The 12,588-nt window shown below is 38.5% G+C and overlaps 1 protein-coding gene across 3 annotated transcripts in view; it reads left to right on the top strand.

Annotated features, from left to right (window-relative positions):
* Window positions 1–12,287, top strand: part of GRIA4 (glutamate ionotropic receptor AMPA type subunit 4) — a 404,982-nt gene extending 392,695 nt beyond the window's left edge. The window contains exons 14-16 of one of the 3 annotated variants that reach the window (XM_090030033.1): window positions 568–682; window positions 3,018–3,152; window positions 11,211–12,287. In XM_090030033.1, coding sequence (XP_089886159.1) covers window positions 568–682; window positions 3,018–3,152; window positions 11,211–11,375 — 415 coding nt within the window. In that variant the 3' untranslated portion in view covers window positions 11,376–12,287. Of the gene's footprint in view, window positions 1–567; window positions 683–3,017; window positions 3,266–11,210 lie in introns of all 3 variants that reach the window. The other 2 variants (XM_090030041.1, XM_090030061.1) reach the window with 2 other exon arrangements.
* The last annotated feature ends 301 nt before the right edge of the window (window positions 12,288–12,588 follow it).

Raw genomic sequence — 12,588 nt, 5'->3', positions numbered from 1 at the left:
TGATTGCCTCTCTCTCTCTTGCCTTTTACCTGAGGGTAGCAGCATTAGGACCTCATCTTGTAGGTTATGGATATGCAGAATTCCTGTTGAAGTCAGGTGTTTTGCACTGAGAATGCCCATAGGATTGGTATGGTAAAAAAAAAAAATACAGAAGTATTGTTTGTCCTATCTTCATCATTTTAGGGCAGTAAATGAAATATCTCTGGCCAAATTGAATTATATATAGATGCAAAGACAGATGCAAACACAGATGAGTACATTTTGAAAAAGTTAAACCATTTACATCCCGGAAGACTATATTGTTAATACATCTAAGCCAATAGTTTTGGGTTCACAGTAATTGCATACTATTTATTTACAAGAGTTCCCCAGCAGTATGTGCCCATTACCTAAAGCGATGGAGCAGGTCCCGGTCATATGTCTGTCTCTAAACCTGGGCCTATAGTACATGACATAGCACCCACTGTGGCCTCTGCTCTGTCACTTTGCAATGCGATTCTATGTAGTTGTACTTGAATAACATAAAATAACATATATAATGTTATTTATGTTATTTTCCACGTGAAGAACTCCTGTAAACCTTGCCGTTTTGAAACTCAGTGAGGCAGGCGTCTTAGACAAGCTGAAAAACAAATGGTGGTACGATAAAGGTGAATGTGGACCCAAGGACTCTGGAAGTAAGGTCAGTTGCTGCAGTTCGGGACCTACTATTGTGTTCACAAAGCAGTAAAGGGAGTAATGGAAAAAATTACTTGGAAATAATCACTCACAAGTAGATTCAGCAAAATATGCTTTCCCCTGCTTACCACAGAATGCCATTGACGGCAGTTTAATTTAAAGAAGCACTATTACTTTCCTAAGTTTTCCCATGAGGTTAACTTTTTTTAAAATCACAAATCACCTGACATTTTCCTACAGTTTAAAGGATCCTGGAAGATCTGAAAAGCAGGATATTTTTCACCTAAGTGCTGAGAACATTGTTCTGTTTGCTCTTTTTGCAATCCCTCCTTCTATCCACTTGTTCCTTCTCATTTAAGAAATGGCCTAGCTGAAATCACTAAGTTCTTGGAAGATGAGACACCAAAACAAAAGGGATTTCCTTTCTTCATTGCAGCTTGGCCTAGCTTTATATAAGAAACACTCTTATCTCCACAATGAGCAGGTATACACCGAACTTGAATTTAGAGATGAAAGGGCTTCAACTTTTAGTAACCTTCTGCCTCTTCATCCTGGTATATCAGTTCTGGGTTTTACTCCCAGACACCCTTAAGAAAACCCTAACAGCATTTTTCCTCACAAATCTTAGACAATGATATGTCCTTTTCCACTTCCTTGTCATCCTAAAGAGAAATATTTGGGATTCAGGTATTCTTCTTCCATATGAAGAGACCCCACTAATTACTGCCCCACCCTGAATTCCCAATGATATTGCCCCAGCTCCAATCTGTGTTGCCTTGGGCCTACAGAGGAGTATGAGGCAGTGATTTCTTGCTGCTTAGTGCTAAGAGTGACTCCATATGGCCAGGAGAAAACAAATAGAAATAAATATTTCTCCTATCTTTCATACTCCATGCCAAGTGAGGTTTGAGGACATATAAATCCATCAGAAGTAATGCGGTCTTTGCTATGGCAGAAATTACAGTCTCATATTCACTGTAAATTAAAGTCTAAGAGGCGTTTACCTACCACTTTAGGCCATAGTTTTCCCTCCCTCCTGACTTGCTGTGCACAAGCATCAGGATTACAAGTGACCTGCCATCAGGGAGAAGTGGCCATCGCCTCCAAAGCTGAAGCTACTCTAGACTTGCTAAGGGGGGACACATGATATTGAATAAACCATGCCAATTATTGACTACATTCAGATCTAGGTTTCCTGTGCATTAATGTCAGTGTGATCTGCTAATTGCCAAGTTCTCAGGGCTTGATCATATAGTGCACCTTTAAATTAAATATTGCTACAAATAATATGTAGTGTTATATAGTGTATAATAGTAAAGTTATTACAGCAAGAAGTTAACTATTGTCCATAGATTACAATATATAAAATCTGCTATTAAAGAAAGATTTTAGATCTACCTTAATGCTAACAAATTATTACATAAAAATCAATTCTGAAGAAGTGCCTAGAAAGTTGAGCTGAAATATTATGCACATATTTTGACATCCAGATAAAACACCAGTTTATGTCCAAACCAATTATAATGAAATGTGTAATAGATATCTGTTATAAAAAGCCCATTAAGCAGAGAATGTATAAAATAAACACTAGTATAAGCTATTACCCTATTTTTTCTAACATACAAATACTTAGGAAACTGATTTACAAGATTGTATGTATTGCTTATTAAATAACCTTATTAATGCAGTCTCTATGGAAGAAGCCTAATAGTCTAATACCATCAAATTAAAAATATATAATGAATTATGCATAAAATTAATGGTAGTGCCTAATATATTCCAGGACTAATTTTATATTAATGATTTTTTTCTTGAAGTATAAAGGATAGTGTTAAGTCAAATATACCAGTACTTCAAATGTGTTAGTTAATAAACACAGTGCTAGTCAATCTGGGTTTTTAAATATACAGCAGTATAGAGCAGAAGTAAAAATCATGAAGTGTACTATTTTATGTAAACAGATTAGGGGATTAGAAAGCTTTTAAACAGCCTAAATAATCTAGTTTCATATCCCAAAAAACATTTTTATTAAATAGTGGAATATATCATTGTTTAGGGCTACAGTTAAGGGCAATAACATATTACAGCTGTTAGCAAGTGGCTGTTTATGTCTTAAAGTACTGGTAACACACATTTAAACATTTTTTAACGTTGGTCAGGGAGACTTGGCAGCTAAAATGTATTTTACAAATCTAGACAGACAAATCTTTGTGAGAATTTGTAAATGATTATCAGTTAATTTCAGTAGAACTTTTTAAAATTCAAGTTTTCAATGTGTAGCTTTTGCTCACCGGGTGTATCTTGTATCAGTGGTTAACATGTTGCTTCTGTTTTCTCAGGACAAGACGAGTGCCTTGAGTCTCAGCAACGTTGCTGGAGTCTTCTACATTCTGGTTGGAGGCTTGGGCTTGGCAATGCTGGTGGCTTTGATAGAGTTCTGTTACAAGTCCAGGGCAGAGGCGAAGCGAATGAAGGTGGCAAAGAGTGCACAGACTTTTAATCCAACTTCCTCGCAGAATACCCACAATTTAGCAACTTATAGAGAAGGTTACAACGTATATGGAACCGAAAGTGTTAAAATTTAGGGGTAGGACTTAGGGCCTACTACAGTGAGTGGGTGATGCATCAGTGTCGTGACCTGTCTGTCCAGTGGTGGTAATGCTTGCTTCTAAACAGAGCTTTATATTTTGGAAAACTTCAGTGCAAAGTGATTCGATTTTTTTTTTGGCTGCAGATGTACAGTATACTACTCTATGTTGCTAATAGACATCTGCATTGCAAGGGCTTTTTTATATAAAGAATATCTCTTTTTTTAAGAGTTTAGTTTTACTGAATCAGTTGGAACATTACAGTTATTGCAAATTTATCTACTAGAGAGAAAACATGTCCTTTTGACTTGGTTGGTTGGTTTACTGGCTGGCCTTTTTTTCTGAGGCCTTCAATTATAATAATAATAATAATAATATTTGATTATTATTTATTAGCACCATTTGCACTTTTTATGGGGATTGTAAGCAAAATTTATACTAGGCAGCACCTCAGTGAACCATAGTTAAACTTTGAGGGAGAGCAGCACTGTAATAACACTTCTAAACATGATTCATCTTCTTGCCCCGCTTCCTTCCTCTCATCACTCCCTTCTATGAATGTATCTGAACTTTATACTCTTTGAACATGGCATTTTTTTAGTATGTCCTGCCTCAGGTCAACCCTTGTCACAATGCCATAACCAGAAAAAATGCCATTCTAGTGAAAAGAGTCAAGGTATCTGCATCAGTTTCCGGCAGACCAAAGAAATCTTGCATACTTTAGAGGAACAGTACATCTGAGATATGTGTGTTAGGATTCCAATGACTGAAGCATTAAAGATGTTCCACCTCTTATTATATAGTACCACAGAATAGGTATACATGTATTTCTTTAACATAGTGAGAGACTGGTCTATTCGATAAGAATCTGCTAGCTAATGACTACTAAAATCAGCACTAAAATATTTAGAAATAGCACATATAACTAAGTGGACCTTTTGTAGATAACTTTTATGGAGCTCCCAAATATTACCAAATACTTTATAAATGTTCCCAAGTATCAACACTGTCTTAGTCCATTCCAGTGGTGAACACTTCCTATTCCACTGTGCCTTTTTTGACATTATTTTTAAAACTATGGTCTCCTAGAACAATAGTAAGATGATAATTAAAGTAGGAAGCAGAACTTAAGTAAAGAGTTGAGAGGTAAATTTGGAATAGAAATCTTCTTTTGCCACATGGATTTAAAAGGAAAGAATTGCAGATGCAATTATTATGTCTTGTTTACAGGTCTCTGGAGTCCTGGGTAGTATGTAATAGCTGAAGTGTGGTATGCAAATAACAAGTCATCCTGGGAAGTTTATAGTATAAAGGCAGAGCTTTACATCATATATATTTTGTATGCTATAAAACAATGCAATCCAGATCAAACACCAATTAATGAATGGTGTACGTGGTTATAGCAGGAAATGTTCAAGGATCAGAATGGGTGTCAGAACTGTTTGAAAGAGGGTGGGATGAGGGTTGTGGTACAAAAGTGATAGAGAAGCTACCACAAATATATTTGGGGGGCATTGTTTTCCTTTATCCTCCCACTGATTTATACAAGAAGTCATCACCTGGACATATCGTAATCATAAAATGGGCCTAGTTTCTCAAGGACAAAAAGGTGATTTACTCACCTAAGTCAGTGAGTATCAGAGTTATTCATATAAACAGTTAAAAGAGGCCAAGGCAAAATAGAACAGTGATAACAGTCTAGCCTAGATTTGACTATACATGTACTTTAGATATAGCACCTGTTGCTGGACCGCATGTTGAAGTAAATGCCAAAATGATGGCAAGTGCTTGAGGTGATGTTCATTAACCCTGTGGCACTGGGAGTTAGAATTGCCAGATGATACAAGGTTAACCACTGCCTTAAACTGAGAAGTTTATAGAAGATGTAAATATAATTAAGCAAAATGTAGATAAGAAGATCTTTTCCCCTGCAATTCTCCACTGGTTTACTCAGCAGAGAGAGCATTCCCAACCTATTATAGTGAACAAGCGTATTCATGTTAAACAGGTAAACAAAGACAATGGAACACAATATAATTGCCAGTTCTTTTTTAATGGGACTAATCAAAATTAATTTAAGTGAGTTACATGTCACGTTACACACTGTTAGTTTTATTGTTAATACTTTCCACAACAGCGAGCGCATCTATCTACATGTGTCCATACAGAGCTTTTGCTACTGAGCCATCATTTAGTACTTCCTTCTGGAAGTACTAAAAGACAGTGGAGTAACAGCCATGGCTGAACCGTGCCAGCTGCACAGTTATTTTTGGTTACTACGGTGCCATTGCAACATGCTATAACAAGGGAGCTCGTTGTTACAGTGACATAGCGGCAGCATCACAGTTTTTGCCTAGTATGTAGTAAACATATTCATTCTCAAACCTGTATACTAGGATGCACCAAAAATGCATATTCGTGTAAGTTGTTTAAATCTTTACCTTTTGCTACTTTTTGTTTAAATTAGCATATGAAATATTAATTTAGTATTTAAATAATGCAATAATATTTATTATAATAATTAGGATAAATATTAGAAAAATATCACTTATCCCCCTAATGGAAAAAATGTCATTTTCAATAAGAGGAAGAGGTCATAAAATCTGTGTTTTTCAAATTTTTGATTTGGGATAATTTTTGCAACGATTTTAACAATTGTATGGAATGGTATTAAAATAGTGACAGCATTTTAGTTCATGGGAAATGTTGGGTTTGATAACTGAAATTTTCTGATAACTATTTAATAATAATAAAAGCATATAAAGATTTTTTAAATTATTTTTAAAATAACAGAGCATGCCACATTAAAAATAGGTGTTGTTTCAACCCTGTGAAAAATAACTTAAGAATTTCAGATAATTTTTAGTGTATTTTCTTTAATTGGCTCATCCTGTCCAGGATGCTTGATATATTATTTGCCTAAGATATTTTTACCGAGGCAATGAATGACAAGAGAATATGTTTGTACCTAGAAGACCTCTGGGCACATCTCTATGAGATGGGACATACCAGTTGCCATGGGGAGAAAAGCAGAGGCAAAAATTTGTGCCATTGGCTTTTGCCCTGGCACACTGCCCAGCGCATGGGGTTAATGTGGGGGGAAAATGCTTTGGGTGGGTTGAAGGAGGCTGGGGCCAGCACCTGGCCTGGCCCTATCAGCCTTCTCTGAGGGTCTGGGGGCCTCCCGGGGCTCTAGCAGCCGCGATCCAATGTGCAGAGCCTGGTCAGCAGCCAGAGTGTTGCTCCAGCCAACCAGGCTCTAGTTTTAGGCGGTGCACACTGCCAGCAGGTGTGCCATTCTTTTTTCAGGCACAGGTTTTTTTGACCCAATGTCAAAAAACCCACCATACTGGAAAATAGCAGCACAGGGAATGCCTGCACATGTCGCACATTTAGGGGCAGTTACCTTCTGTTGCCAATAGAAATATTTGCTTTAATAATGGAAACCGTAAGGAGTCATTATTGTGAACTCCATTATACAGATTAATTATTTTCTCTCTCCATTACACATTCTAATAAGAGCTTTTGTTAATTGTTTGCAGCATTCAGCTGGGGATTGCACACATTTCCACAGGTCAGATCCCACTAGGAGAAAGCATTGCTACCTATCCACACTGTTGCTTTCAGGCCTTTAGCTAAGCTAATTTTTACCAAAAGTCATATTTGGATTATGCTCTAAATATAAAAATAATCTGTACCAGTTCTATAAAGTAAATGCCTGCATGAAAATCCCAGGCACTTTTAGTTTTAAGTTGCTGCACAATGGGCACATCTACACATGGCCATATGGCTCCTTTGTTACTGAACCATCATTTAGTATTTCCTTTCAGAATTACTAAAGGACAGTACAGTAACAGCCCTTACTGTGGTATGCTGGCTGTGCACAGTTATTTTTGGTTGCTATGTAAGTGTAGCAATGCACTATAATGAAGTAACGCATTGCTTCAGCAATGTAGCAGCAGAATCATGGTTTTTGCCAATGGATGTTATGGTGCCATAGTGCTTTGCTACGGCACCATAGTGTCTTTTGTGGATGCACCTAATGTCAACATTTTGTCTCTTTTTTAATATATGAATTAATAAGCATCTGGGTCATGAAGGAAGTTCTTGCACCCCCTATCTGTGGGGCAACACAGGTGTGAACATTTAGGGCTGGATTGTATTTTTAAGACTCAACCATTTGTAAGAGACAGCACATTGCTCTGCCAAACCAGAAGTGCAAAGAGGCAAGTGTATCTTTTCAGGAGTAACAGCTTGCTTCCTCTTTCCTACTTGTTCCCAAAAGCAAAAACAAGCCCTTAGAATTTTACATAACTATACACTTTGATGGTTATAGACAATTTGTACACTTATCTAAAGCCTTAATAGCTCCTTGATATAGAAACCTTTTTCAATACAAACAGCCAATACAAATATTTTTCCATTATTTTCCAATAAATCTTCAATACAAATAATTTTGCCAACTTTAATGATAGGAAGGTTGCTTCCTGAAGCTGGGATGGTGCAAGTGGAATAGTTATGCCTTAGGGTCCAGGGTGTTTTCCTAATAGTAATGGGAGTAGTCATCATTTTCACCTCCCATCATCCTCAGTTGTGAACCTGAAGAACCAGATCTTGATTCAAATGCTCTCGCTCTCTTTCTCCCTACTTCTTGTTGCAAGGTTTAGTATCATGTGTACTGCATTTCTTATCTGCTTTGTATTTTGAAGTTCATGTCCAAGTTAGAAATAGTTTACCTTCAATATTTATGAAAAAGAAATTCTGTATCACTCAGATACTAAGGTGATCAGGGCTGTAGAAGTACCTGAACAGAACAAAATATCTATAGCTTCTCTCAAAACCCAACCTCTCCTTCAGGATTCACTCTACCCTCACACTTCCAGCTGCTGCTGCTAGTGTCTCCACCACCGCCACCGCCACTGGACCCAGCCCCACTACGCAGACACCCTGGCCCATCTGCCCCACACCCACCACCGGGGGTGCTGGACAGAGTGGGTAGGCAGGTGGGGTCTCCATGGAGACTGGTCCAGGACCCCCATGGGTAGGGTGTGTTCAGCCAGGCAGATGGGATGGAGCCACAAGCAGATGAGGAGAGGTGTCTGGGAGTGGCATGGGCCTGCAGGGCTGGGGCCAGAGCTAGGGCTGGGATCATGGGGCAGTGACAGTATGTAGCGGGGGCTAGGGCCGGGGCCCAGCACCCATCCCAGAATTGTGATCCACTCCCTGAACATCTCTGTGATGGGCATTGGTTTTGTAGGTAGCAGCTAGCCCCTGCCCCCAGAACCAGCACCCCTTGCAGAGACATGGGGAATGCATTGCAGCTCGTCCCTAGGTCCCAGTCTCGTACTGTCAGGGACCCACGATCCCAGCCCCTTCTGCCTGTCCTGCTTCTGGATGTCACTTCACTCCCACCTGTATTACCATCCCATCCCCCTGTCTGAGTGTGTCCTGCCCACGAGGGTCCAGTCTCTGTGGAGACCCTGCCCATTTACTTCATTTGGTGCCCCCTGTGGTGGGTGCAGGGTGGACGGACCCAGGGCCAAGTAGGATCAGTTAGCATCCCCCCGGCCCCTCCCCCCCACCCATGCTGGGTGGTGTAAACAGCTGTGATGGATCAGCAAACCCCCATCCCCATCTTCCTAGCCCTCAATAGCTCACCCAAACTCCTTAAATTGCCTTCCAGCCCAAATGATTGCCTAGCCCTGCTTTATGGTCTTTTTCTGACAACAAGCAAATGTCACTTGACCATACCGAGTTTTCTGGCTATTTATCTGTTTCTTGTGAGAAGTTGTTTTGCGCTCTCATTTTTTGGTCTCTACTGGGAGAAAATAGAGATACTTTTCAGTAGCTAAATTAAGCCACGTTGCCTGTGCTGTTATCTGTGCTGTGCAAGATACATAACTTTTTCTGGTGCTGTTCTTTGATAAAGTGATAGATGGGCTTCAGTACTAACTACCCAAGAAAGCATTTCTCCCTCTTTATATCATTATATCTGGTAACTGGCATAGGTCCAGGTGCTTTTTGTTAGTAATCTGTAGATCCGATCACAGCATTTTCCAAGGAGAGTCTTGGTCTCCTATAACAGATGGTCCTTATTGTTTCACCACATCTAAGGTTCTTGACCATTAGGGTATGAGTAAAGCACTTCTATTTGCCAAGTTTGTTTCCTGAATCAATATAACTGTGAGGGATATGACTTTATGTAGGTTTGTTAGGGTAATTGACTGTAGCTGGTGATTTTATATACAGGATCCCTATGGGGTGATATTATCTGGGTGTCTTCAGGTAACTGTCTGGGGAATGCTGCTTTTTCCTGAATACTCTTTTTTGTGGCAGCTTTGTAGCTCTATATCTGGGGATTACGCTTTAATGCATCCATCAGATGATGCACAGTGTAAACTTAGATTGATATGTTTTTTATTAATATAATTGCCCCAGAAGCAATGGATACGCCCATTAGAATGTGTAATGGGAAGAGAAATTCTCTTTCATACATATATATGTCTGTGCATGTGTGTGTGTTTGTGTGTGTGTGTGTGTGCGTAGCTTTAGCAAATCATAAACACAGATTTAGGACCTCAGGGCTGACTTAAGCAGAAGGAGAAAAATAAAGGTCTAAGAGTAAATATCAGCCATAATAGCACATCAGATTAAGTATAATACCTTAGTTAATTTGTTTTTTATACAAATGCCTTTTATTCCTTTCCTCCAATGTAAGTGTTTCCCTTCTGTGTCTTCTGTTTTCCTGTGTGTATTTCTGATTTTATCCCTGCATATGCATCACATGGATTAGTTGTCTGGATTATAGCTAGAGCAGGTTAAAATTTCCATCCCACAGAGAATTCCTGTACCTCAACATTTCTTGCAAAATGCTCTAGTTTGTCTGCCTTCTGCCCTACCTTTTTTTCTCTCTAAGCTGGCATTTGCTGACCAAATTACATCTTCACTGATGTACTATGGTCACGGGAAGCCTGTGAAGCATCATGCTCCTTTAGCTGTAGAAGGTCACAATGAGCTTTGTGAAATGTTGTCCCACCTTGACTCCAAGGCAATACATGAACAGGGGAGCATGAGGCTTCTCAAATACAATCCTCATTAGGTAGAAACACAGCTTAGGAGGCTCCAGAGGAATGCCAGAGTGACCTAAACCTGGATGGTTTGACTTTTTTCTGGCATAACATAATATTTTAGTTTGAGTCAACCGGAGCCCAAGCAAGAAGCTTTGTTTTGATAGAAGTGACAAAAATTGAAATTTTCCTGTAGAAAATTGATTTTCTGGAAATGGCTTTTTATCAATATATTTTGATAGAAACTTGCTTTCCATCTCTTATAGCAAGGTGCATAGGGAATGAGATTTATAGAGAGAACTTGAATATGCTAATGGCACATATTTTGTAAATGGAAGCAATCTTTTCTTTAGATTTTAAACTTGGATTAAGTTTTCAGTGATAGCTTTGAAGTTTGTGAAGTAATTTTTGAGCGATATTCATTATTTATATTTTTTCCATGTAAAGTACAGGCTAGGGCCTAATCCTGCCAATGCTTTTGCACACAATGTAACTGTATTCACATGAATAAGGCCTGTCAGATAAAATGCCATAAAAATATTATTTCTATTACTGTAACACTAGCTCGGTATAGTGCGGAGCATTTTAAAGTAAGGTGCTCCTTCGTGTACTAGTGCCATAAGCAAATTGTGATTTTATATTTAATCCATAGAGTCTGACCGTTACAAAATTTTAGCATCCAAATCACTAGTCTGATTTCTATTTCTCCCCAATTTAGTTAAATGCAATTTGTGTGTATATTTATTTCTTTGAAAGATAACATGAAAAAAATGCAGATGTCTAAAATTTAATATTTTGGTGTTTGTTGTGCCCTGGCTTCTTGAGAAACAGAAATATTGTAACACTTTTTTCTCTTTTCCCTTTCTTTTGCTCCTAGCTGACCTTTTCTGAAGCCATAAGAAACAAAGCCAGATTATCCATCACAGGGAGCGTAGGAGAAAACGGCCGCGTATTGACTCCCGACTGCCCGAAGGCCGTGCACACTGGAACCGCAATTAGACAAAGTTCAGGATTGGCTGTAATTGCATCGGACCTACCATAAAAACCAAAAAAATAATTGAGTGCCTTAATTCAACTGTGTTGGTGACTGATGGGAACACAGCACAGACTGTAACGACATGGGAGTGTCATTGATGAACTAATAATTGGGCTGAGGAAGGGAAGTACGTCCAAATGCGCCAGACATCATCAGCAACAATGTGTGCATGAGCTCAGCTCGGAAACCCAAACTCAGATTTTATATCAGGAAAATTCATAATTTAGTTTTGTTGGGGGGGAGGGGGCTGGGACAGGTGTATTAACAGCAACAAATTTCAGTTGAGTGGACTTAAAACTAATAAGACTTGCCAATTAGCGCATTAAACTGTGAAGACCATGCTGAGAGAGGACAACATTTTGATTTGTGACAGTGGGGGAAATAGCTATAGAAGTCAATGAACATGCTAACCTGTGTCTCCAGAACATCGATATATACAATGGAAGAATATCCAGCTGTCCAGCTGTAGAAACAAATCACTAAACTGTGATAAAAAAATAATAAATATGTAAATCCTGTGAAAAAATAAAGAAATTATTTACATTTTCTTTGAAAAAAGAGGAATATTGAAACATGCTTGCTTTTTAACTGATGTAAATTCGGTAGAGGACAACACAATTCTTTTTTCTAACCATCTTAGGGAACAATTCATTGCAATAATTGATATAAAATGCCATCACTGTAATAAAATTCAGAGACTTTTTTTATAAAAGTTGTTGGTCATCCTCTTGTTTGCTGTTTCCTTCATTCTGTTACATTATTCAGTGTTCCACAGATTTGCATCTGTCTTAACTACAAGAAACAAATGAAAAAATGTTTAGAGTACATTGTCAGTCTGCAGTGTAGAATCAAAAGAGACTACGGGTCACTCATGTTACAAATATTATTTATAATCTTGTTCTGTGTAAGAAACTGTGGTTTTTGTACCCACCAAAAAGAATAAAACAACAGACATTCTTATAATATTGACAGAGCTTGAGTTGTTTTCTAATCATTAGGGATGCCACTTGTAAAGCAGAAAGAGTAAGACATGGATAGTTATGATGGGGTAATGTTGCAGCAGTGATGGTCCAGGAAAACTACAAGGTGCAAGGATTTTTGTGGGTGACATCTTTTATTGGGCCAACTGCATAGTTGGCATGGATATAGAAAAGTTTTTGGGTACCTCAAAACCAGAACCTCAGGTCTCTGGCTTTACACAGGCCTTTGTTTCATCTAG

Source organism: Crocodylus siamensis, chromosome 1 (genome assembly GCF_052110815.1).
Source record: "Crocodylus siamensis isolate JL-2025a chromosome 1, ASM5211081v1, whole genome shotgun sequence".
Classification (NCBI taxonomy): domain Eukaryota; kingdom Metazoa; phylum Chordata; order Crocodylia; family Crocodylidae; genus Crocodylus; species Crocodylus siamensis.
Note: the sequence above shows the minus strand (reverse complement) of the source record. Positions and strands in the feature narration are given on the sequence as shown.